Source organism: Symsagittifera roscoffensis, chromosome 7 (assembly GCF_963678635.1).
Source record: "Symsagittifera roscoffensis chromosome 7, txSymRosc1.1, whole genome shotgun sequence".
Lineage (NCBI taxonomy): Eukaryota > Metazoa > Xenacoelomorpha > Acoela > Convolutidae > Symsagittifera > Symsagittifera roscoffensis.
Window position 1 is genome coordinate 51,810,788 of NC_087068.1, and position 27,152 is coordinate 51,837,939.

The 27,152-nt window shown below is 36.9% G+C and overlaps 2 protein-coding genes across 2 annotated transcripts in view; both read right to left on the minus strand.

The window, feature by feature from the left end:
* Positions 1 to 1,353: 1,353 nt before the first annotated feature.
* LOC134851044 (uncharacterized) lies at positions 1,354 to 11,783 on the minus strand. The gene is made up of 9 exons (XM_063866926.1): positions 11,485 to 11,783; positions 11,044 to 11,225; positions 10,606 to 10,754; positions 8,816 to 9,011; positions 8,127 to 8,343; positions 7,098 to 7,555; positions 4,810 to 5,106; positions 2,757 to 2,991; positions 1,354 to 2,132 (listed from the first exon to the last, which is right to left on the minus strand). The coding sequence occupies exons 1-9, from the start codon at positions 11,681 to 11,683 to the stop codon at positions 1,444 to 1,446; spliced, it is 2,622 nt and encodes an 873-aa protein (XP_063722996.1). The 5' UTR covers positions 11,684 to 11,783; the 3' UTR covers positions 1,354 to 1,443.
* A 168-nt stretch (positions 11,784 to 11,951) lies between these two features.
* Positions 11,952 to 27,152, minus strand: part of LOC134852070 (uncharacterized) — a 33,488-nt gene continuing 18,287 nt past the window's right edge. The window contains exons 2-7 of the mRNA XM_063868350.1: positions 25,307 to 25,454; positions 24,831 to 25,029; positions 15,764 to 15,945; positions 15,137 to 15,288; positions 14,479 to 14,621; positions 11,952 to 12,331 (exon numbers count right to left, since the gene is read on the minus strand). Coding sequence (XP_063724420.1) covers positions 11,952 to 12,331; positions 14,479 to 14,621; positions 15,137 to 15,288; positions 15,764 to 15,945; positions 24,831 to 25,029; positions 25,307 to 25,454 — 1,204 coding nt within the window. The remainder of the gene's footprint in view (positions 12,332 to 14,478; positions 14,622 to 15,136; positions 15,289 to 15,763; positions 15,946 to 24,830; positions 25,030 to 25,306; positions 25,455 to 27,152) is intronic.

Sequence of the window (27,152 nt, forward strand, 5' to 3'; positions counted from 1 at the left end):
CCATAAGTAACATAAGAAAACCTAGAAAAAACCACCTTATAATGTTAACACAAAACAGGACCCCTCAATGAAACCGCACGAAATCATACTCCCACTCCTGGCCTAACCCACCAGAGAGGACGTCCTGAGCATGCTCTATAGCCGGCCTAACCCACCGCGCTACATCCACGCTTTGTGACCACACTTTATTTTTAATAAGAGGTACTCAAGGGTGAGTAACTCTTCAAAATAACTGAACTAAAATAAAAAGCTTTTGTGAAAACAATTAATCACGATCATAACTAAAAAGACAATTAACCAAAAACTATAAAATGTAAATCATAATATGCAGTATATAGATCACACACAACAGCAAAAACGAACATCCAAAGACTAGATGATCTCATCACAACCTGAACAAAGAATGGCTACCAACTACAACCGACATGCCGCACACAATCACAACTCAAAGGATTTAGAGTACGACTTGACTTCGCAGCAAAGGACTTCATTGAACCAGACCAATGACCACCTCGATGTTCAAGTATACGTACAGATCCGAGTAACAAGGCATCCCTTCCAAACACGAGTTTCACGCCATTCCCAGACGAGGTTGATCACAAACAACCCTCCCAAATGCAAGCAGAACTGACATAGCAAAGCATTTTGGATTCTGGAATCTAAACGATTTCATTGGGGATCACATTCGTTGTCAAACGATAACAAGATAACTTCCTATCCCTAATTCCAGCGTTCTGGAACTTTTCTCTTAAAGAGAAATCAGGTCTACGGTTCTAGTCAAGGACCTCTCTTCTCCAGGGAACAGGAAAACGAAAATGATGTTCGCCACATACCAACGATCATCATCCATCCTTCAATTGCAGAAGAAAAGTATAGAACTCAAAAACTCTGTAAACCCCGGATGGGTGGAACCTGATCTAAACTACATTTTTTTATTTATAATTTAGACATTTTACCACTGTAAAGTATTTAATATTAACCAATCACAATCCATCTAACTAACTACCCACTTATTTGTAAGTGCTGAAATTACTTGTAATTTCAGCACCAGAGAGATTTGAATTTAACTTAGAAAATAGTTGACTCTTCCGAGTACTTCAGCAGCCGCAACAATACCAGTATACTCTAGATCTATTGAGCCTAGCAGAGACTAGTTAAACACCCTGAGACTAGTAGTTATAAGAGTAAGATTAGGATCGGTATTAGACTAAGAAGTTGCACGAATCTATCCGGCCGAAAATAAGATAGCGTGACGAGCAGACGGTGTACCCTATCCGAAATTACTCTATGAGTTAGACCCCCATACATAACTCACTTGAAACGCAGTCGGAACATTCAAGGCTTCGCCCTGATACGACTTTTTTTAATGAAAACTATATCCTGTTACCGTATCAAAGATATCTTTACGCAGTTCATAGATCAAAGCAACTGCACCATTTTGAGTTATATTTCTTGGTCTGATTCAGAAGCATTATCATAGTCATTATCGACAGGTACAAAAGCGTTTCTCGAGTTGCGAGAACCTTGTTGATTGTTCATAGTCAATCGAGATCCTGCGCCATCAACTCGGTCCGCTCTATTCTGTTGTGACGAATTTGACATCCTCCTCGACTTTTCGTCATCTATGGGAGCCATTAATGAACCATTGGCTTTGTATGGCTCAGTTGAAGTGCTTAAACGTTTGTATGGCCCATAGTTACCGTTAATGTTTGACCCATTAGGAGATTTAATAAATGGATCACCGACATTGCTTTGTGCGTTGTATGGTCCATTTTGGACTTTTTCTTCTATGTATGGTACATTTTGACTGTTTTGTGCAGTAGAACCACCATTTTGCTGATTATAAGGACCATTTTGCCTATTATGGTCGTTGTATGGCCCATTCGAACTGTTGAATTTGACTTCAGGATATTCACTGCTGTTGACAACTGGCGACTGCCCCCCGCTCATTCTGGAAATCCTTCCTCTCGCAATTGCCTCAATTTTCTCCTCCTTTGACATTCTTCTCTCCTCGTGTTGGGATGGAATGTCTGTCATTTTGAGAATATGGGGGGCATGTTGTTCAACTAAGGTTAGTAGGGTGTCAAGTTGGGCTCTTTGGTTGGTGCTTTCTTCTATATTCAGTTGAAGGGCTAAAAAATAACAGAGGGATCTCTTTAATTGTTTCCCTTTTATGCGGAGGGGGTGAAGGTTCGTTACAAAATTCGTGTATGACAAACTGTTAAACTAGTTCTTTAGAGGGGGTTTCATTGCTAGGTAGCATGGGGAGGGGGGATAGTTAAAGAGATCCTACCAGAACTCATGAACGTCAATTTGTCATAATTTCTCTACAATTGCTCAAAACTGATCCTTTTGGTCAGTTCTGTTTTCCCCTCGCGTTTCAGAATTTTATTTTTCCATTTTTCTTGCTGATCACCAGATATGCAAGAAGCCCTGTAAAACTGCTTCAAGCGAAAACGACCTTACTTTCAGGTGGCGAGGGGGACATAATTAGCATTGGCATCTTTGTCATCAAAGGCATTTTACCATTTGAACTAGTCCAATACTTTTTCCAAAAAAAAAACACGAAAATTTTATCGAAAAGAAATAAAAACAAAAACATTTTGAAAACAAAAAAAAAATAAATAGCCTATAAAAAGGTTTTTGCGTGATTAAGATTTTGGCAAATTTCAAAATAAAAATCAAAATTTTGCCGACCTTCGAACATTTTTCCGAGCTCTAGAGTTTTAAAAAACGAACTAAAGCCTTGTTTGTACCTTGAACTAAACTCTCTTTTTCCACCGTGAACAGCTGCTCGTAAGTGGCGGGATCCATCCTTTTTCCTTTATCCCCCCTGCCCCCTCCTCCATTATTGCCTCCATTGGGGTGTGTTTGGATGAGCATCTCATATTCTGTCTCCATGGCAACAAGAGCATCTTCTGTTTTCTTAGTGTGTTCACTGACTCGATCTAGTTCTCTGTCTTTACGCTCTAGTTCTTCAATTAGATCCACCTGAAACATGAAAACAGTACATTATTTTTCAATAAATTCTTCTTCGTTCAGAACTTAGAGAAGTCCCCCCTTTGTACTATCAGGGGCGTTGGGGGGGGGGGGGGGGGCATTCCCTTTTCCTCACACCAATCAAAGTGTCCCACCTTCGGGCGACCAATTCTAAATTTTTAGAAGGGGAGCGCGCGAAGAACAAACGCAAATATTTGACTAGTTTTTTTTCTGTAATTTTGAAAATCCGCCCCCCCCCCCCCACACACACGATAAAACCCCAAAACCGCCCCGGGTACTATTTTACGAAATCCATTTTGTGCCGACCATTCCTAAAAAAAACTTCGGGTTTGCCTTTGGCGCCAAATTATACTAATTTTGAGGGCAAGCGCGTACCGAAAACGCATTTTTTTTGTCAAAACCTTCCAAAAAATGACTGAAAACAGCGTTTTTTCAAAAACTTGCCTGAAGTGCAAAAAATTTTGTCACCATGAGGGCTCTTATTTTGTTCTGGGAGAGCTGTGAAAAACAATTGGGCTGAATGAAAAAAAAACTTGGTCGACCCTTTCAGTAACATAAAAAAATCCCCTATTAAAAAACAAGACTGCTCCTATATCAGGGCAAAGTCCTGAATGTTCCAAACGCCCCCTAGTCCATATTGAAAAGTTTTTGGGGAAACATATACTGGTCTCCTGACTGGTGTCGAATTGTTGTTTTTTTTTAATTTAGCAAATCTTTAAACTTTGACTGACTACCAATATCAAACATACCAATTTGAATAATTAGCTGGCTTCAAAAAATTTTATGTTCGACACGGAGGCGGAGCAATAAGCAGAATGATTCAAGTGCAGAATTGGTCCAAGTGCAGAAAAATCAAAAAATGTCGACTTTTATTGATCTATACGTGCTAATTGATAAAAACAATTATTAGAATCGTCAACAATAACACGAAAACGAATAAATTACGCATTAAATGAATAATTTTATTATCTTTTTGATTGAATGTTTTAAAGCAAAATCTTGTTAATTTACTCAAATTATGCATGCAATATTTGTTTCTTTGGTATCTATTACCAATTCGTATACTTAATTTACCGATTAGCTGTTAAAAACTAATATTTTTCTGTTTTTCTGCTCTTGGACCCATTCTGCTCTTAGAGCATTCTGCTTATTGACTGGCCACCATTCGCCACGCTTAGATGATGAGCGTTAATAATTCAACAGAGAAATTTTCACGGTACCAGAAAATTAGTCAAAAACATGGCTAAATTGGTAAATCTCCAACTCCCAATATTTTACCGAAAACGATTGGAGGTTAGCTAAAAATAACCAAAAACTATATATTTTAGCTTATAATCAATTTTCTGATTGAAAAACTCTTCAATACCGCATATAACTTTTCAAACAAAGTTTTTTTTCATCTTTTTGAGATATAAAAAAAATTTCACCAAAGAATAATCCCTGTAAACCTCAACACACCATACCCCAACACACCATATCTACTGTGTTGGGAAAAGCGTAAATTTTATCAAGGAAAATTAGAATCTTCATTAATGAACTTATGAATTTTGACTACTATTAGCTGCAAGAGAAGATTTTTTTGCAGTATCGAAACTCCTTAATTTAAATTTTTTTTTGGTTTTTCGAAAAATGTAAGACCCTCTTGAGATTCGAATCTCAAACCCACATGACTCTTTTTCAAAAAAGAAACATGAAATATCTAATAATTCGCTGAAAAACTATGATGCAGTATTCATTACATAGCTTCGAGTTTTTATGCTTAGGTTTATTAAAAAAAAAGAGTTTTTTAATTATAACAAAGACCGAAACCTTTTCTTTCGTAACATCTGCAAGATGATCGCAAGTGTCTCTATGTGCTTCTGTCAAATCATTCAGCAAATTGTTCGCATCTTCCAATTTCTCATACACCTCTTGAATTTCATCGTCCATGTTTGCAATCTTTTCTTCCAACTGAACCTTCTCGTTAGTGAGCGATTTGACTGTTTCGGCTATTTCTGCTTTCTGATTGGCTAACTTCTTGCTTCGGTTTGATTCTCTCTGCAGTTCAGAGACGACTAGTCGCATGTCTTCCCGAAGATCGGCGGCCTCCATGGTACTGCTGATGACCTAAATGCACGTTTCAAAATTTCTAATAAGAAGATCTCAATGTAGTTGGACTTTTGTCGGAACGCAGAAAATTCTTGGCAGCCCAAAATTGCAACATATATTTTTTGAGCATGTCAGCTGCATATCAGCATAGTCATCAGCATATCAGCAAGTGATTAAACTGATTTTATTAAACTGTTTGTCAACAAAACTAAAAATCCACAATCCGCTTTGATAACGCTTGCTAATCGCAAGCGTAAGAAGTCTTTGAAAAAGCTATTTAAATAATTATTACTTAATTTAATTTACTGATCTGATAAATTACAGATATATCGGTTTACTGAAGGCATGTCATTGCAATATAACCATGTCGAGTGTAATGGTCTCAAGACAAGTCCACCTCTGCCCGGTGAAAGAAATTTAGGAGGATGTGGTGGGTGGGCTTGGGATATTGCAGACGTTTTTTCTTCAGGGGTCCGGCTCATACTTTTTAGCGACAACATTTTTTTGATTGACCAACGCTAATTTTTCTTCAGGTACGTTAGGAGCCATATACACTAAAATTGAGCGAAGACCGCGCGCCAAAAAAGGCAATTTTTTGGTCAAAACCTTCCAAAAAGATCTCGAAACATTTAGAAAAGCAAAATTTTTACGGTGTTTTAGGAAAGCTCGGAGTCCTAAACCAATTTAGTCGTCAATCGAACTGCAACAAAAATATGCAAAATTCCTTCTAACGTCAAAAATGGAAATTGAAAACCTTGCTGCTTAGCTCATTTCTTGGTTTTGATTAAATGTGACATTGTTCTGAGCTTAAGTATTACAGAGAAAACTTAAACCGAATGATGTAACGTTTTGAGTCCCATTATTAATTTTTTTGGTTGAAGCACGAATTTTGAATTGAGACCCCAATGCATTTTATTATATTTCTGCACTTGCTTCTTCTAAATATTAAGTTTCTGCTAACAAATTAAAACAAAAAACATTTTCAAAAACTGACAAAAAAAGACTTTTGTTCAATTATTTTTTGTTTTTTGTCTTTTATGTCCGTTTTTGGCAGTTTTCTAAATTTGAAAGCCAAGGATCTGATTAGGATTTGTTCACACAGACAAAAAACTTGGGCTGACTTGAAAACAGAAAAAAAAACATAACAACGCTTTTGTTCTGTTTAGTTTGCAAACTGCATTACCTTTTGCAAATTATTGGGATGTGGAAACCATCTGCTTTCTTGAGATTTAGCTTTCCTGATTTGTAATCATAACAAAATTGTTTTCAAGTGATGTCAACACACGTACAGAATTACAAATCAAATGAAGATTTTTTTAACGAAAACATCACTAGAGAGAGAGCACCGTAAGACTAAATTAAGCCTCTTTTCAGGCGTCTCAGAGCAAAAAAATTAATCTTTTGCCCTACATAGCATATGAATTTGTTATTGAACCCCATGTAGCAATGTTGATGCGTTCCCCGTTGACATCGCATTATAACTTCAGTGTGTACCTAGAATCCACTCAAATTTGACACTAAATTGTACCATTCGATTTTAACACATTTTTGTTATGAAGAGTAACCGGCTTTTGTTTCTTTGAGGTTTGATTTAATTCAAAAAAATCACGCAAACACAAAACTTATGCTTTCCTCTTTCGACGAGTTAGTTTTTCTTCTTAAAAAAGGCTAACAGGCAGTTCGAAAATACCACTGATTCCGAGGAATCTAAAACAAACCGCTTTTTTTACCAAAAAAAATGACTCAATTGCGTTTTTTAGCCAATTGCATTTTTTGTTGGAATCGTAAATTGCATTCCCCTCAGCAAGTTAATTTCAACCAAGTTTTAAAAGGCATCAAAAGTCAAGCCATTAAAATATGATTTTGAGCAAAGATAACATTTAATAATTTTTTATCGAAAAAAAATTGCAGGACAAAAAAAGTGAAACCCACTTCGTTCATTGACACATAATTTGTTATAATGACTTCAATAGCAGTTTTTTTTTAAACGTTTCAAGTTTTTTTACTACCTTGTCTCTGGTTTCCGTCCGCATCACTACAACTCTAGCCGACGGCGTTCTTTGCAGAATGCCATTCACGTGGTCACTATTACTCATCACCACAACTTGTCCATTGATCTCAATTAACCTGTCGCCCTCTTGTAACACAGAATCGGTCTCTTGACTGACAATAATAACGCCTCCGTTTCTCAGAGAAGCTAATTTGAAATTATAAAAATTCTTCTCTGGGTCACTGTCGTCTAACTTAACGTTCGGCTTATTCGGCGTTAGTTCAGCTGACACGACAGTTGCATGACCGGAAACGCTTAGTGAAGAGTAGAGTGATGATGTAATTTCCGATAAGGACGGTGCCGATGACGTAACTTCCTGTTTCTTGGAAATTTCCCTCATCTCAGACATGAGGAACTTTTCCTCGTTTTCATACAGCTTGATCGCTGTGTTTAAGGTCATGTTCAGAAGTGATGGACCTGAAACAAACAATAAAAGCCTTGTAGTTTCATAGAGCCTAAAACGATTCTTGATCTCTTTAACAATTAACAATTACCCTCCATCCCTAGAGTAACTGATCACCAATCGCCCACCGCTCCCCATAAAAATATCAACGGGTAAGCATATGAGAATTTTGTACCTTATAAAGAATCTCCACCCCCCTTTTGAAAAGGGGGGAATAGTTAAAGAGATCCCGATTCTTAAGTTCTAACCTGGTGTCATTTTTCCATTCTAAAACAATCCTCTGATTTCTTATGACCGGTCTGCTTTCTCAAAAATGCACCAGTCGATTTATGGATTTATTTAATGGAGTGCGGGGGATGACACTCTCCTTCCTCAAGAATTCGACCCATCTCCCACCCAAAGGGTTCTCCTTTTGTTACTATTTTATGGCATCTTTTTAAGCCTATCTGTTTTTGTTACAATAGGTTTTTATAGCAGTTTGAGAGAGCTCAGAAAAACAATTTGGTTGACTTAAAACAAAGTGGAAAAAGTTTTGGACATTTTTTTTAAAATCCGAAACGAAAAGACATTTATAAAATTTTTTACCAATTTCCAGCAATCGTTCCAATTCATCGTGGTGATCTTCTGATTTAACAATGCTGGATACTTTTGCGTTCTGGCTTCGTTTTTTCTGAGAGGCGCTGAACAGTTTGGAGCTCAGCTGTGACCTTTTGTCCTTGAGAGCTTCGCTGTTACTGATCACGTTATGTAGTTGTTCCTTCAGAACACTTTCTAACTCAAATGGGTTGCTATGTTGCGCTACCTAAAAACAGAAAAGGGATCAATTAAACGTACTTCACATAAGCAAACGAAGTTAGAAACCTCACTTGAGTTAAGATTAGTTTGGATTAAAATTATTTAGGGCTCTGTCTGAAAGTCTTCTGATTGGCTGAAAGAACCAACTTAGAACCAGGTTGACATCCTTCACTCCCTCTAAAAATCAAGGCTTCAGTAGGGATCACAACTTAGTAGCATACAGTTCAAAAAAGCCTCGGACGAAAAAGAAAACTGAAAATCGTGATATGAAAAAAAAGATTAACCATTTCTGACGTTCTAATTTTGAACTTGATGTAATTGAGGTACTTACTCAATAATGTTTGCCTAAGTTAGCATCCAATGTATATAAAGTATACCAAATTCAATAAACATACAGCAATCATACAGCATTTTTGATTTTTAACTCTATTTGAGATCAATCTAAATTCACTCAAGTTTAGCCAGAACTAGTTTCCTACATGACTGGCTTGTTTGATCCTTTGCAACACCACCAGCAACTCCGCGTACACATCCAGAGCATCATTGGCCTCCTTGTACATCATCTGGGACACCCTCTCCAGCCCTGGACACCTGCCACAACTGTCCAGACCCTTCCCGTCACTGAGAGCTTCGGCCAAGTGGGACTCACGCATGATTTCGAAGAAGTGACGTTGTCTAAAACCCGAGCCCAGTGATAATTTAAAAAAACAGGCCGTAAAAAAGATACTTTGAACCATTTTTCATAGAAATTATTATTTTTTGGGATGCGCTCATCCCTTAAACTCAGATAGTATTGGCTCGGCTATTAGAAATGCTCAGCCGAAGATTGATTTCTCTAATTATCCGCCAAGGAACTTCTTGCATTTTCGATAACTAAGGTTTTTTCGGGAAATTTCAGCTGAAAAACCCACAATTTTTAGAAAATATATCTTTGACAGAAAAAAAACATAAATTTTGAAGAAAACAGATGTAAAAATTGTTAAGAGTTCAAGCTGTCTATTTTGTGAATTGCAAGCGGATTCCGCAACGGGTCAAAATCAGATTTGTTGCGGAATCCGCAACATTGCTACTTTTCTTCGATCTTCTTTGCTGAACAAACACCCAGAACACTGTACCGCTCAAAATTGCCCCAAAACTATGCAAATTTGTGGAATCCGCAGCAGCGTTTGTAGAAATTTGAGCAGTTTGTGGAATCCCTGAACAATTAATAGGGCATGCGTAGATTAAAATTGAGCCGTTGCGGAACCCTCAGCTTTAAGCGAAATCAGGAAACTGTAAGCAAAATCCGCAAATTGTAGGTGAAATCCGCATTTTGTTTGCTCATTCCAGTTACATATGTTGTAGCATTTTAAATTAAGTCTATCATTTACCAGTTGGTCACTACAAAATTCAATCTCAACTACTGCTAAGTTGATTAACTACCAGCTGAATTACCAAAAGTTCGATCTCAATTTCTGCCAACATACACCCAACTTCGATTTCTTCTCCTGTCAGACACCCAACTTCGATCTGAGTTCCTCTCAAACACCCAATTTTGATCTCAGTTCCTGCCAACTTACACTCAACGTCGATCTTAATTCCTGCCAACGTGCACCCAACATCAATTCCAACTGAGCAAACTAAATTGAACTAATCCAATTCAATTAAGATAAGTTCGTTTTAATTCAGCCTACTCTTATTTTTTTTTTCAATTCCGAAATCATAACAGATCAAAGCTTATTTCACCCAGCATAAATATCTAACCAATATTTTAAGATTTGTTCGTGGATTCCGCTGACGTTGGTTAATTCCTTGCATTTGAACTGTGCATTGCTATAGATAATAATTCGATTTCTAGCTTTTAATTGTTAGTATGCAAGTTCAATAATAAACGAAATTGCGGATTGCATCTTTTTTTTTGCGGAATCACCTTGCAGTTGTGGAATCGAGAACTAATAGCCAAATTCTCTTGTTGCGGAATCCGCAAAAAAAAAGTGCCAGCAAAAGTTACGTTACAAGTATTTGCACGCGAAATCCACGGTAATTTTGTAAATGAATCCACTTACATTTCGGAACATTTTTAATGGTTTGTCACTGGAATCCAGGAACATACAGACACAAAATTGTGCGTGCGCCTATCCAGTGCACTGTTTTGGCACCAAATGAAAAGTTGATAATATCACGCGATGAGGTGTTTATAATAAAAATTAGGAACTTTAAAAATCTCCAATAAGAGTTTCTCAGTAAAAGAAAACAAAATTTGTGAACAGTTAAGTTGGTGACAAGTTACCTCAGTGACCATGACATGTGTGTGTTGAATATGCTTTCGGCCGAGTGGAGCATTCGTCTGAATGAACAGGAGTGTCTCTTCTTTTCATCCACACACTCACGTGTCTCAAGAACTACCAGGGGCTCCTCTGTATCATTAAGCCCAATGCACTGAAAACATACGAAAATTCTTTCAAATGTTAGTTTTGATTCTCGCTCCTAATAAAAACCATTTGAAAAGAATGAAAAACGGAAAAAAAATCTGCCAATTTCTTAAAATATGCTGCAAAATTTAGCAACCTTTTGGCTCTGTTTTAGTTTTTCTTTCGAATTTTTTTTCATTTGTTTTCCTAGTCTCATTTTTTTTGCAACTATCTGAGTCAAATAGCATGTCTAATTAATAAATGGAGATGTTGATTTCGACAAATATTTGTTTTCTTCCTTTTTTCCAAAACAACACCTTTAGATGTTCTCTCAGCAGATCTCTAGGCGCCGCAATTTCTGGTATCTCGTAGCTAATCCAGTCGAACTCCGGCTTGCCCCCACCCGAGTCAGGGTTTTCCAACAGTGCTTCACATCGGACTGTGATTTCTCTCAGTTTAACCGCGCAAGAAAGATTGTCGTCTGGAGTTGAACTTTTGCCTAAACAATCTTTGAAAATTTTTTGTTTTGTTTTTGATCAGAATCGAGATTCAAAGTCATAGTCAAGAGTAAGCGCAAGAAGCAAAAATCTTTTATTTTAAGAATTTTGGTTTTTTGTTATTTATGAATAACTTTTGAAGAAGTACAATACAATATTTTTGATGTTCTTTGGTCAAAAATTGTAGTTGTTACCATATATAGGACTTTAAAGTTTATGGAAAATTGATTAAAATATGGAATTAAAGCTAAAAGTAGTGACCTCCATCAACAATGTCTTTTGAATTTCCAGCCTTTCGCATGCTTTCCTCTTTCCGCTTCCTGTTGAAAATATCCTCTAATTTCCGATGTCGTTCTTGGACTTCTAAGTCGTGTCGTAGCGACTGCACTCGGCTCACGCCCGACGTCAACTGAGGCGAGTTATGTTGTCGGGTTGCAGTCTTCAATGGCTGTGTTTGCATGTTGTTATGTGTGGCGTCGTTAAACCATTGTGCTTTTTGAGCAACTGTTGAAGCGCTTTGAGTTAGTATTGGATCTTCTTTTTCATATTCGTTCCTTTCAACTCTGAAAAAGGATTTTTTTCTTTTCTTGTTCAAAAATCTTTGATTTTTTTCTTAGTGAAATTTTTAGGCCAGTACATGTTAACTAAGAAACTATTTGACAAAAAAATAACTTCCTTTAGTTAAGAATAAACCGAAAAAAATGAGTTTTTTGAGGCTACCTAATTTATCAACCATAGACTTTTTTCTTTGTTATTTCTGACCTGTTAGAAGTTTTGTTCATTCCTGTTTTCTCAGCCATCAAGTTCGAAGCCCGTCTCTGCAAACCAATCCCGGGTCGGGAAAAAGAAGGAATTTTAGACTTAGAGGCGTTTGACTTCAGACTTTTCAAATTTGCCCGACTGCTTTTGAACGAAGTTTTCACAGCTCGCCCGGGTTCGTCATTTTTTGAAGAGTAAAGGCGATTCTTGGAAATTTTTCTGGAATTTTTTGATCGCGGTTTTGAATTTGGTTGAGGGTGGTTACTGGCGAATAATTGGTCAACTGATTTGTTGATTTCGTCTGCTTTCGTCGGGTTTGTGACGCCAAGCCGAGTTATTTCCGCAGCCGCTGAAAAAAGGTAAAAAAGGTAAAACTTCGAACCAAAATCAGAAACAAATTTTTTTAACACAACTGTTTCAGAGTATTTATATAGAAATGTCGTTAAAAGGGCACGAATACAGTTATATGTTATTGCAGGTAACCCTGCTTGCGCTTTTTTTGCTATCAACAAGCTATTTTGGAAGAATTTGACCAAAAATTTAACTTTTTTATCCTAAAATTTGGATCAAATGGCAATGCCATCAAATGGGATTTTCTCGGAGGTGGTGTATTTTCACAAAAATTTAAAAATTTCTAGACCTTTCGTTAGATTGATCCAATTAAATTCACGGTAATTCCCGGAAACCTGTAAGGACCCAATTTTGACAACGATTCAGCACCGCAAGCGATCTTTTGATGTACAAACTGCTGTTTTTGGGAGCGGTGTCAAAGTTTTTAAGTCTCCACCTCTCAACCGAAAGGTCGGATGTTTGAGGCCCACCAAGATCCACCCGTCAAGAGCTCAACAACTTCTTTGTTGGTCCTTTCCCTTGTCGATAAATCAGCATAACCTCTTGTGAAGTAATTACCGCAAATTTCAAATATTCGAAAAAGATGAAAGGAATGAACCTCACTTTAAAAGTAAAAGAGTGATGATTTGTTCTATTTTTGCTTATATTTAGTACTGTGGTGTTGATCTAACCAGGTTAAAATACCCTGAAAGTAGTTTAGGGGACAATGTCTTAACTTGGTTCTAAGTTGGAACTTTCAGTCAATCAGTATCAAGCATTTCACGCGCAGCGCTTAGAGAATTCAATTCAAATAACTTGATGAGCAAGAAAGACTTATGTTGGTGTAAATGCAAAATAGGATGTTAACTTGACTCAAGAAATGTGTTGTTCCGACTTTTGTTACAAAATTAACCGAATATTTGTGCTCGGGTGGGTTTTTTTTCTTCAGGCAAATTTCGACTTTTTAACTAGCCAATTTTGATGGGAATTTTTTTGTATTATTCGAAAGGTATCGTTGTCCTGAGCTTAAGTTTGAAAAAACATTTCACATGTGATCATTTTTTGTAAAGTTATGGGGGTTTAAAGATTGCCATTTGGCCAAATTAAGAACAATTAACGCGCGATATATTTTTGCTATTAACGCGTAAGCGGAGATTTAATACGAGCAGTCTTGTTTTTAATTTATAATAATTTATTAAAAAACGGATTTATTATGAACTTTATAAGGTAAAATTACAATAGTCATAACAAGACTCCTCGTATATCAGGGCAAAGCCCTGAATTTTCCGATGCCCCTTAGTCCATATCGAATAGTTTTTGGGGAAAACATACTGAAAAAAATATAAATTATGGACAAAATCAAAGATCAAGTGTAAAAGTTTGAGTCGCACAAAATTATTAGGACCTATTAGCTAGCCTCAATTAAATTTGGATCGATTCTGTTGCGCGGGATAATTTGCCACGCATAAATATTTCGCGTTACGCTTTCCGCATTATGATTTAAAACCTTGGAAGCGCACATAAATTAGCCCAGAGTTTGGCCGAATTGGCTATTTTCAAAGTCCCAAAATAATTCCAAAAACGATCCGAGACCAAAAATATATATTTTTTAATTTTTGATTCAGGGAGCTGATATCTTCAATGTGGTTAATTTAAAAAAAAAACGTTTACTTCGATCGTCAAAAATTGTCTGAATAAAAAAACATCCCAAGCATAAATTTTCCGTTTTCTTCGAAATTCGGAACAAAAACCACACTGCTGGTATCAAGGCGAAGCCCTGAATGTTCCGACTGCCTTTTAAGGTCTAGGGAGCAGAAAATCTCCGCCTACGCGATCATAGCGCAAAATATATCGGGCGTTTATTGTTAATTGTCCCAAACTGGCCAAAATGGCAATCTTTAAACACCCATAATTTTAGAAAAAATGATCACAGGTGAAATATCTTTTTAAATTAAAGATCAGGACAACAAATTTGAATGATAAAAAAAAATCGGTCAAAAATGGTTAGTTAAAAATTCGAATTTTTTCTGAAGAAAAAAACCCACCCAGAGCGCAAATATTCCGTTACATTCGTTACGAAAGTCGGAACAACAATTTTAAAAAACCTATCTTGGAGTAACACAAAAAAGGCCAGTTAACTGCCTATCGAGCGGTATGTCTTCTTACTTATAGTGCTGAGATCCCGTCCGTCCACCTGTGCCCTTCGGAAGAGTGACGTCACCGGTCTGTTGTATCCCTCGTGGGCCATCCAATCACAGACATCCTCACACGTCCACTTCATCGGTCGCTTTTCTCGCCACCCGATGGCACTATACATTTATTAGTATTGATTTCATATCAAACAATACTGATTTTATATGTTTTAATGATGAATTTTATAAACCTAAAATTGGATCTAAGCCGTTTCCTTTTATTTAGATACTATTTTTAACAATTCAAAATTAATGTCGGAAACTGCCAAATAATGCTCTAGAATGGCCTGGATAGCCAAAAGAATCATGCCAGTTTTTCTCGACATTAAAAAGCATTTTTCGAAATTTTTGATCAATTCACGGCTGAATTAGCGCCAAAATGATACATCACACAACTTCATTTGCTATTTATTTGTAAGCAGTAAACTATCATGTGTATTCCTGTACCCAGCAAAGGCTTCCAAACAGAAAGAAATTTTAAGTAAATACTATCTTGCCTATATTTCTGTATTCTAGACAGACACTATTTATTTCTCACCTAATATTAGAAATAAACTATTTCTAGAAAAAAAAAACAGAATACGTTAACCGCTCAAGCGAAACGAGATAAACATTGATTATAATTTCCTCACCGGTCGCTTCCTCGTCTCGAGGAAGAAGACGAGGTCTCCCCTCCATCCGGTCGGTCGGAGTATTCTGTGTAGGAGGGATCGTAGTATCTCAGACCCCGCATCGAATTTTTTAGAGGCGGGCGGTCTTTGTGATACTCACTTGCTTTCTCAACCTGCAACCAAAGAAGTCAAAACAAAATTCAACACACATTAGCTAATAAAAACTAAAATTTGCAAACAACAAAAGTTTTGGCGAGCCGTTATCATGTTTACAGATATGTAGCTAACAGATATCTGTATATATGTAAGACATCTAACTATTCATACAAAAATTTAAATAAAAAATCGTTATACTAATTATCTCTAATTTTTAGCGCGGAATGATAGTTTTTAGAATAACAATTAGAATAACCAAAAACGCTTGAGAACGCGCCAACTAGCCTAATGGCTATCATTCTGGCCGAAAAAAAATAAATTATCTAAATACTATGGATCCAAAAAATTGCAAAAGTTTTTGTTATAGAGTGGTCCGGAAATTAACATTCAGATCTGATTTATATTCAGTTTTAATCCCATTGGATCATGTGGTTTTTGATGCAAATTGTCTTAATTTTTTAATTTTGAAACAAAAAAGTTTCCTTGTCATACCCTCTCTTTCCTCCCATTAGCCCCGAAGACATTCTTCAGTTCATCGGCCAGAGCCTGTTTGACCACAGGGGGGATGTCGGGTGCAGGGGAGAGGAGGTTGTCCACGCTGCAACTGCGAACTACCAAGTCGTCAATATCAGTCACGCCAGCCACCTGGTCCTGGTCATGATCATCTTCCCCACCTAAACCAAAAATGTTTCATTTGAGACAACGCGGTTCACCTCGCAATAAATAACGCGGGATGACCAAAAATACTAGTCATACAATTTCCATATATGGAAAAATGCTAGTGATACACTTTCCATACAATTCCATACGTAGAGAAAATTGCATGAAAGGTCTATGATTAGTATTTTTTCATATATGGAAATTGTATGACTAGCATTTTTGCATAAACCAAAAATTTTGATTTTTTACATTTTTATTTCTCAAAATTTTTTGGTTGTGTTCGTAACCGAACACAAATGACATACACCTTGATTACTCAAACGTAGTAACCAAAGGTTTGGCCGTCTCGCATTAAAAATGCATTGGAAACAGCCTGATATTTGTCATTATGTCTCACACAAGTAATATAACGAAAGTAATGAACTTTTAAATTTTGGCAGTAATTTTCAAAGAAGATTATTTCTAAAATTTGAATTTTTAAATTACCAGACATTGATCAAGGCATAAAAAACATGTCATTCAAAAGAAAGAGGAGTTTTGAGCGTTTTTGAAAAAAGTTATGAAGAGAAAAGGAAAAAAAATCCAATATTAGTATATCCAGGACTACGTTATACACACAAAAAATTAAATTTTGCATGAAAAAATTTTTTTTTCAAAAATTGTTTGTTTGAATACGAAAATCAGTTTGCGATTGAAAAAAAAACACAAAAAAAATTTTTTGGGGTAATTTCAAAAATACTTTGAAAAAAATTTTGTCGCCGCCATCAAAAAATGTTAGTCATACAATTTCCATATATGGAAATTGTATGACTAGTGTTTTATTTTCAGAAAACAAAAGTAAGAAAAAAGCCAAAGTTTTCAGTTGTAGCAGCCCAAAAAACGCTTAAATGTTTTGCCAGCAGTTGAATTGATTGTTCAAAGCTTTTTTTCGCAATTTTTTTTTAAATGCTAATCATACAATTTCCATATATGGAAATTGTATGATTAGCATTTTTTTCCATTTTTTCCCTTTTTTTATGAATAGATACCAATTTCGATTCCAAAACAACTATAAAATACCTTTGAAATTCGATTAAAGTTATTTTGCAAAAATGTATAAAATTTGTGTGACTAGCATTTTTCCATAGACTAAGTGTATGAAAATGTATGATTAGCATTTTCGGTCAATGGAGGTCAACCCGGGAAGCTAAATTAGCGCTAAATTAACTTTAAAATTGAAGTAATTGGTCGTAGTAATTTCGTATGAATCAAACTTTTACGCTTTGCTTTTGTCTAAAACTTACAGGTTTTAAATATTTTTTTCCCAAAAACTATTCGATTTAAATTAGGGGACAGTCGCAACATTCAGGGCTTTGCGCTGATATACGAGCAGTCTTGTTTTTATTTAAAATTGGTCGAAGCTGGCTCTCTGATCATATTTTTGAATGCAAAACGAGGCCAAATAGTGCACTGGGTTTGGTGTGTGTAAGGTTCTGGAATCCAGAGACAAGTATTGAAGCAAGTTAAAATTTCGTCGGAACAATCAAAGAAAACGAAAGAACAAAAAAAAGAGCGTCAATGTTCTGGAGTTCGTTAAAAAATCAAAAATTACACAGTTATGTCTTATAAAACAATTTACGACAAAAATATATCCGAAATAAAAACAAAAATATAAAACTAAGGTTATCAATGGTTTGCTGAAAAATTTAAAAACCATGAAACGTTCGGGATTTTTTTTTGGAAAACGGATTTTCAATTTGATTTCAAGTGAGAGCTTGACAACAGACACTACCATTGCCAGGCTGAGGCTTGATTACACAATATGAAGCGTTCGATATGAACGCCCAACAACTATCACTATGATAAAAGCCTCAAAAAGTTGAAAACAAGGGTAGCCAGTTGCTGTGCAAGTTGCATAAAATGATCCAATCACTTTCATAAATGAGGCGCGCCACAGGTTTGAAATTTTTGTTGCTTGTTGTCGGTAATAAGAGAGACAGAACTATAAAATCATTAGAATTTTAATAAATCAGACTAAATCGAAAACTTTTTTTTGAGAAAAGAATCACAAAATAAAAAAAATGAAAAAAATCGTTCTTCAGGTGTGATACCGGATAGAACCTCGTTGGTTTTGATAGTGAAAACGATGTTGGTTTCGAAAGAGTTTAATTTAAAATCGAAACCATTTTTTTTTCTATAGCCTGAGTTTTGGGGCTAACTGTATGCTGCTGTTACAGTAGAGAGAACTGAGTCTCCTGTTATATCGAACAAAGGTCACATATGTTTGACCTTGGAAGAAATAATAACAATAATATAGTTATAGATAACAATATGAACATGAGACCAAGGCTACAGTACTTGTTACTGCAAATGCAGTTGCAGCTACTGTACCACATTCCCGGTTGCGTTCCAGGACCGATTGATATCCAAAGCCTGGCTTCCAAATTTTCTTTTGAATAGATGCTTTTCCAGGAGGCCAAATTTTGATTCGATCGAATTTTTCGTGTCGGGTTTAAATTTTGCCAATTTGATGCGATATGCTTCTAATGCGGCCTTATTTAGATCCATAATATCGTTTTGTGAAGAAATCAGTTTTACCGAATGTTTGATCGGGTCGCCGTATCTACTAGGACCTTTTTTTGATCTCCCACTCCGACGCACAGAGGTTTCTCCCTCTCCTGACTCGTCGGAAATTCCGGGCGGGTTAATATAATCATCTTCGTCCACCGTAGCGTCTGTGAATGTTAGTATATCCTCCGCCGCTCGCTGCACTCCCCTTTCTAGCACTTGATCTGCCATTCTGTTCCAATCCGCTGGTGTTAGGTCTTTGCTATTAAACGTATCCAGAATTGTTTCAGGCGACGTGTGACGTGAGATCTTTTTTGGTTTTATGGCTGTATTTTTCTGAGGCGTCGATGTCGATGGTGGAACCACTGCTGAGCTTGATGAGCACGCTAGAGCTTGTTGATTTTCTTCGGCTTCGTCCGCATTTTTTCCGAGAGGTCTCCTGAATTGATTGCTTCTTATCTTTCTTTTCCCCACTCCATTTTAATTTAGTTGGCTTAGTTAACGGTCCCGAATTGTTAGGTTTGCCCCTTTTCACCGCGAGATTCAGACCATCGCCTGCTTCTGTGTCCTCAGACGTGACCACTGTCTGATTTCCTTGGAACTTATTTTTTGCTTCCTCCGGGTCCGGTTTTTGTTGCTGTGGTAGTAATTCATCTTTCTTCCTCGATTTATTTCGGTCTTCGATTTTTTTTGTAGCTTCTTTTTGGGTTCTTCCCCTGTCGGAGACCGACAATGGGCCGCTGCGTCCAGTACATTGTCCTTTGGCAATGTCGCTTTTTCGGTAGATTGCCCCAGCAGCTGTTTTGACAGTAAAAGGTGTTTCTGAGGTGACTTTCCCCATTAAGCGGTTTGTTAGAGCCTTACCGCTGCGTCTCCCTTCGTCCTTTTGTAGTAGTATGGGAGACCATTGATTCTGACTGACACTGTCCTCTCGCTTGTCTTCAATGAACCCGCGCTCCCAAGAATATAGCAATTCTTTGCGTAACTCCGGTTTATGGTGCTTGTTTCATCCACAATGCGCCTGATATCACTGTCAGATGTGTCCCTTCTTGTCTGGTTCCATCTGGCGTTTGCCTCTAGCAGTTCTTTTAATACCCATGCTCTAGCTCGATCTTTTGCTGAATCCATTTGTTGTTTGAAGAGAGGACTTACATCTCGGCTGTTTTGACCCTTACGGACAATTTTCAATCCTTCTCTTGATTGGTCAATTCGCCGATTGAGTTGCGAGTCAGTAAGCGCAGATCGCTCCAGGTGTTCTTTATCTAAACGATCAGAATCTTGTAAAAAATTATTACTTAGAATTTTAAATTCAGTTTTTGGTAGTCGACCAAAGTGAGCTTCGAACGGCGAACGTTGTATTGTTTTTTGGTTTGCTCCATCTGAGATCTCGAATAATGGTACTAAGACAAAGTTTTATTGATGTCACATTTTCGTCCAGTAACATAACCCCTAATCTTCCCTTGATGGTTTGAATCGTACGTTCAACCAATCCGCAACCACGATGATCCCCTACCGGACAGAATTTTTGTTCTATGTTGTTTTCTGAACAATATTTTCGCATTGTTTTACGCTTAAACCCAGAAAATTGGTCGGTTCTTATTGATTCGTGTATTCCGTGGGTGTCGATGTAAGAACGAAGAAATTTTGTAAACGATTTTCCTCCTGTTGATTTTGTTATCTTTACCGAAGGAAATTTCAAATACCTATCTATTGCTACCAGTAAGTATATCTTTTTTCCTTTATGATCTTCCAGGGGGCCTGCATAGTCCAGTTGTACTTCGTGACTCGGCTGCGTTAGCAGCGGAAGAGGTTTGCTAGCGTTTTTTGGTATGATGTACTTAGCATTCTTACCGCAGCGAGTGCAACTTCTACAATCCTCAGCCAGATTGACGATATCTTTGTGCATGTGTGGCCACCACAGGTATCTCGAAACATCCAGCATCGCTTCCTGACCCGGGTGACTACGGTGAACTCTCTTCAAAACTGCTCTAGCTTCCACTGCTTCCACTAGTATGCAGTCATCCACCACGGACAGTTGGTGCCAGAGAGGATTTGTAAAAGGTCCCTTGAATTCAAAACTATGACGATCATTTCTCTTTATCACTCGTTGAGGCCTGTCCATCCAAGAGTCCTCAGTGATTAACTCCGCTAGAAGACTTCTATCGAATAGTTTTGTGAGGTTGTCCAGGCTTTCTCCCTTGATAAGCTCCGCTTGGCGAAATTCGTCCTTCCTAGAGTTGTGATTGGCCCTTTTCTCCCCGATCAAACTAACTTCTGGGCTGTCCGACGGGCTTTCCACAGTTAAGACCACTTCAACTATCGCCGATTTATATCCTTTAGAGTTTATGTCAATTTCTTGGTCGTGCTGTGCTCGGCTTTGCATTTCTGTTTGTGCTTCTAGCTCTAGCATATTTCTCGGGTTATCCTTTCTTTCTGCGCCCATTAGGTCCCAAAAAGAAATTAACTTTGTCATAGCAGCTAATGGACTGGCAGATGATGTTTCTGACTCTCTACTAGGTTTGATGTACCTATCCACCGTTCGCCACTCAATCTGTGGTATGTCTGGATCCGAACTGTCCGAGTCCTGTCTACTGCACGCTCCTCTCGTCACCATTCTGGTCCTTGAAAATGTTGTTTCTGTCACCTGCTCTGTCAGTTCTTCCCTTTCTTCGTTTTGTCTATTCGTGATTTTCACCGCTTTCTTCAATTTTCCTGGCCCCGACTGATTTTTTGCCATCTTCACTGTTTTTTTCCGGCTGAATTATTGAAATATTGCAACTTTTGATATCTGAATTTATGACCGACTGTTTAGTACGAGAAGTTTCGTTTAGTGTGTTCTGCTCGTTTTGTTCTTTTTGAAAACGCGAGCTTTGACCGTTTTCGTTCCGGTCGAGTTTTGTCCGGTTTTGAACAAACTGGTTGCTATAGCAACCATGTGATGAGTTGTCCTTACAGTGGCTAATATTGTTTCTTATTCCAGAATGTTCTAGAATATTTACATTAATCTTTCAGTCTGTATCATCCAAACAGTCGAGCGCATTATGAAAATTCTCAATTGATGTTACAACAAATCTTTCATCTATTTCAGATTCAGGCCATGGGTCACCATTTGGTTCCCTCGAAAGGTAACCAACAATGCCCAAATTTTTGCCAGTGATATGAATAACCTTAAACTGATAAGGTAATAATCTATCCACCCACCTAGTGAGTCGAGATTGATAGGCTTTGTTCGATCTATGTTCCCCCAACGCGGATGTTAAAGCTTTATGATCTGTTGCATTGTTTCACTGTAGGCCTACTTTAGATCCAGCACTGTGAAAAACAGCGTACCTGCTGCTTTTGCAGTTATTACTTGGCTAACACCATCTATCAGTTCATCAACGTTTGGCATCTGATGTTTGTTTTTGTACAATTGCCTATCGATAGGTTTCGCGTCCAGGGCCAATTTAATGGAATCATCTTTTTTAACTGTGATAACAATTGGAGTAATGAAACAGTCGCTTGTACATTTATCCAATTTTTTGATATGTCCATCCGATAACAGTTTTTTTTAGTTCTGTTTGCACTTTATCCTGAATATGTATAGGTATTTGCCTACCTATTTCTTGTATCGGGCCTAAAGGATATTTAAATTTTGTGCTCACAGTATGATTTTTCGACTCCCCTGGTGATCAAAAAGACTTTTGAATTGATCATAAAACTTTTGTTTCCACCCTTCTGACTGCTCGCACAGTAGCACGTCAAACCTGGATTTTCGTGATGGTGCAGATTTCTGAGTAGTATGGATCCTCAGTTTTCCTTGAAGATCCAGTCCCAGAATTCATCGCATACGTCGTTCTGTGACTAACAGCGGTGCTCTGTGCACTTCCCATCCAGCTGAACGGAGATTCGCTTTCAGTGCTCCTAGTATCAGAATTGGACGTTTTTTTAGTCTACAAACTGTGCAGACAGGTTAAGTTTTTCCGCAAGAAAAAATTTCGAATTCCGAGATCCTTCCAAAATTTGTTTTGTTGATGTCCAATTCGAAAATGACACTGGAACACCCGTGTCTATAGTCATATTCGCAATATGATTATCAATTTTCACCAAGGCCTTCAATGCTTTTATTTGGTGAGATTGTGGATTCCGGCGTACCTCAATCTTTTCGACTTTCTCTGATTTTTCATTTGGCCTTTGTTAACCACCGCTTCCTCCTGTTTGATCATTCGTTAATACTCGGTTGTTTATGTATTGCTCGATTGCTACAATTGATTTTATATCATCTTCAACCGACATTATTTCGAACTCTTCACAGGAATCAAAATTTTGTGTTAGGTTACACTTTTCTTGTGAACTAGAATTTTCGTTTACAATCTCGTTTACTTGCTGTGATCTGCACATTTTCGCAAAGTGATTTGGTTTGTTACAATTCTTTTAACGTTTTAACTATTGCTGGACAACTCTTCAAGTGTCCTTCTCCAAAACTTCTTTCACATCTCGTGCATTATTTCTGATCTCCCTTGGATCTTGTAGTATTTCGGTTCTCGTAATTTTTCCTTTTGTTCTGATCTCGACCTTGACGTCTAGGGTTATATCCCTTGTTTCCAATTGCCATGACTGGTTCTTGTTTTGTTTTAGTTTGCGCGTTCGAGAATAGTCCCTTATTAGTTGTAATTCTTGAGGACCTTTGAAATGCTTGCGTAGTTTGCTTGCTTTGTTCGAATTTTATTGCTCGCTTTTGTGTTTCTTCTGGTGTGAATGTTTCAAAAGTTAGCATCCGGGATATAAACAAATCTCTAACTAGTTCTTCTTCCAGTCCTCCCAGCTCCACTTTTGCGGTTTGTGCAGTTAATGCTGGAGGAAAGAATTCGAGGGTTTCAATCGTTTCATGTGATCTTGTAAACAAATTTTATCGCTCGTAAGTGATGCATTTTGTCTTTTCAAAGGAGATTTTTGCCAATCTCACTATATCTCGAAATCCGAGCTTAAATATTTCCGTGTGCGGATTCTTTTGTATAAATTTTTCTTGCCTTCTGAACCCAAACCTAGAAATAGTCGGGATGTTAAACGTTTTCCAACTTCGTGGCAGAATACGTTGAGTCCCACTTTAGGTCCTCGTATAACACGTTCTTCATTCTCTAATAGGACTCTATCTCGTGCTAATCTGTCACGAGCTTCTCTCTCTGTTACTGACTGCGCATCCTCGTTGTTTCCTGGCGTTTCCGGATGTGGTAGTGGTTCTTCCAGTACTGCTCTTGGATCTTCTAATAATACTTCTGAATCCACGTTCTCCTTGACAGTAACAGCTAATAGGAATTGATCAAACCAAGTTTCAAAATTCCATGGTGGATCCGAGTTTGCCAAAACCCAGAATACCGGAATTCCCATGTCTGTCCCATTGTCTTGAGACAAAAATCCTGATTCTGCTGACTGCGCCATGTGATACCGGATAGAACCTCGTTGGTTTTGATAGTGAAAACGATGTTGGTTTCAAAAGAGTTTAATTTTATACGAAACCATCTTTTTTCTATAGCCTGAGTTTTGTGGCTAACTGTATGCTGCTGCTACACTAGAGAGAACTGAGACTCTTGTTATATCGAACAAAGGTCACACATGTTTGACCTTGGAAGAATTAATAACAATAATATAGTTATAGATAACAATATGAACATGAGACCAAGGCTACAGTACTTGTTACTGCAAATGCAGTTGCAGTTGCTCTACCACATCAGGAAATAAAAAAAATTTAAAAATGCCTAAGCTTTTTCTATGATTTGCAGATTAAAATTTATAAATGTTTAGGACTTTTTTGTCACGGAAGTGCTGAATGAAGCTTCCAAGACTAGTTTTCCCAGAGTAAAGCTAATTTTTTTACCATTTAGTTGAAAATTTTTCTTTCATAAGGTCTACTCACTCGCGTTGCTTGCTCGAAATTAGACAAATGCTAGAAAAATTTCTAAGCGGTTTTTCTTGACACCGGAAAATGTTTTGAAAAAAAAAGTTGATGACTTCCGAACCGCGATTGAAAAACCTTTAGTATGATATCTCACTCGACCCATTCCAATGATTTTTAAGACTCCTATTTTTTCATGGAGAAGAACAAGTTCGTCCCCACTTTTAGTGGTCGAAACAAAGAAGTAAGTTCAAACATTTGAAGGAAATTTTACCGTTTGTGTGATTTACAATCACTGATCACTTAAATTTTTTTGTTTCAAAGTTTGTACAATTTAATTTGTTTTTAAACTTTTTTGTAACATAAAGTACATCATGAACAAAAACGGTTTCCCACAAATTGTATAAAAGAGCTGCTTTTAACCCTCAGATTTTTTAACTGGAGACTTTTTCAACCGATTTAAATCTTCTCTTAAAATACCTCTCAAATTGGAATTATGGTGAATATCTGGCATGCTGGCTGCTTTTCGCAAATTAGGAGCAAATTCCAGGTCAGGAGAGTTGTCTCTATTTTGTGACGGTCTAACTGCTGCAGTGTTCGTTTTGTATTTTCGTCTTGGGTCGTCAAGGTTGGATTTTGGAATTGTTTCATAGTGATCTTCTTCATGTTGGTTTGGTTTCTGAAATACAAAACTGGAGATCTTTGAACAGTTTAACTGGGCTTTTTAACTGCATTTCAGTAAATTTAATTTGTGAGTTTTTTTCAGCTACACACAGAAAAACAAATTATCAATATGGAAACAATTTTTTTTCTTCTAATTCTGAAACATTTTACTTTTCAAGCAAATCATTGAACAGTTATTTTCAAAGAACAATAGTTGTTCAAAGAGCGCATCAAGCCTATAGCCGTAACGTTTCACCTTTTGTAGTCTTTAAATGCACGTAAAGGTTACATACCTGCCTGTACGGTGCTGGTGGGTTCTGGTAATTCTGAGGTGACTGAGAGGTGTCCGCGACATCTGCAATTGTCTTTTTATGGGGCGACGGTCTCTTTTTTAGCATTTGGGAGATGATTTTCGTTGAGTTCGTATGCTGTGGTGGATTTCTTCTTTTGAACAAAAAACAAGTTTTAACCGTGAAAAAATCCTGGTGAAAAATTTGATAGCAAAGAAGTCTCGAGAAAAAGTCAAAAGAAATCTAAAGAATTGATGGAAGGAAAAAGGTCAAAATGTAAGCTGGTCTCGTTGCCACAGGGTGTTTTAATGAAGTAAGATAAATTACGTCATAATATGAAACAATCGTTTTTTAAAATCGTGAAAACGTAACCATAATCTCCAAAAGGTTGCCTTAAGTATAGTCACAATTTGTTTAAATTATGATTTTAAAATGGAGTTCAAGATTCTAAATCATGAAAAAAAGCCAAAAAAGTTGTGGCCTAATGGAACCTGATCTAAACTATATTTTATGATTGAATAAATTAGATATTTTACCACTGTAAAGTATTTAAGATTAACCAATCATGATCCATCTAACTAACAACCCACTTATTTGTAAGTGCTGAAATTACTTGTAATTTCAGCACCAGAGAGATTTGAATTTAACTTAGAAATTAGTTGCCTCCAAAAGAACTTCAGCAGCCGCAACAAACCAGTATACCCTAGATCTATTGAGCCTAGCAGAGAAGAGTTAAACTCCCTGAGACTAGAAAGTATAAGAGTAAGATTAGGATCGGTATTAGACTAAGAAGTTGCACGAATCTATCCGGCCGAAAATAAGATAGCGTGACGAGCAGACGGTGTACCCTATCCGAAATTACTCTATGAGTTAACCACATCGGTCCTAACTCATCTGGTGCGACCATAAGTCTCGAATAAGACCTTAATAGCTTAGAATTAACCAAAAATAGATTAGAATTTAGACAAAACATTTTAAAAATGTTATACGACGATAATTTAATCGAAATGTCTCTACGACTCAATAGATCAGAGCCGATATTCCGAACGATAACAGAACTACCCGGAATCGTAAGAAGACCTCGAACCAGAGACGACATACGACAAAGTAGAAACTTACCATATAGTTATATGATAGTACGACAAAAGCCAACACAAACTTTTTTATTTAGAACCTTATTAGCAATGAATTTAGATTTTCATTTGCAAACATAAAATCTTGAAGTCAATCTTCATGATCATTTCAGGCGCTAAACAAAATTATTAATATACAATAACGATTGATAAAAAGATCTCAGACCGTTTTCTTAAATTCTGCAGTATTATTTGAAACATGTTTGGAAAATGTTTATTGAAAATCAAAACAAAAATTAGTAGCATGACAATAAATTGTTAGTAATCATAAAATCATCTGTTGTCCCAGCTTCATCACCTAAACATAACAGCAATCATAAGCTAACTAATATCATTAAAAAACTAAATATTTTTCTTAAATAAATTTAAACCATTTTAAACTTAAATTCACTTAATTTTAAAATCAGATCATCAAGGCTTATCCTTGGATCTTAATTAATTTTCTATTTCACTAAATTTAAAACTTGATCATCAAGGCCTATCCTTGGATCAAAAAGAACAATTTTGTTCTCCCCCACCCACTTAGCAAGTGTCTAACGACCTCAACCGTCGATTCACTATCCAACCCTTCCAAAAAAACCCAAGACTAATAGAAATTTTTCAACAAAACTAACCATTCAAATTAGGATAAACAGTGAAGAACTTCGGTTATTCATCCTTCACTTGAACCCTCCTTTTACCAGGTCCAGGATAAATCTTAGACTTAGTAAGTTTAA

Bases quoted from the DNA above. Each gene is read 5' to 3' on its own strand.
- LOC134851044 (XM_063866926.1), bottom strand. From the start codon at position 11,683: ATGCAAACACAGCCATTGAAGACTGCAACCCGACAACATAACTCGCCT. The intron at 9,012-10,605 runs GTAACTTGTCAC...CTCGGGTTTTAG, and splicing joins CACATGTCATGGTCACTGAG to ACAACGTCACTTCTTCGAAA. The intron at 5,107-7,097 runs GTAGTAAAAAAA...ACGTGCATTTAG, and splicing joins GGACGGAAACCAGAGACAAG to GTCATCAGCAGTACCATGGA.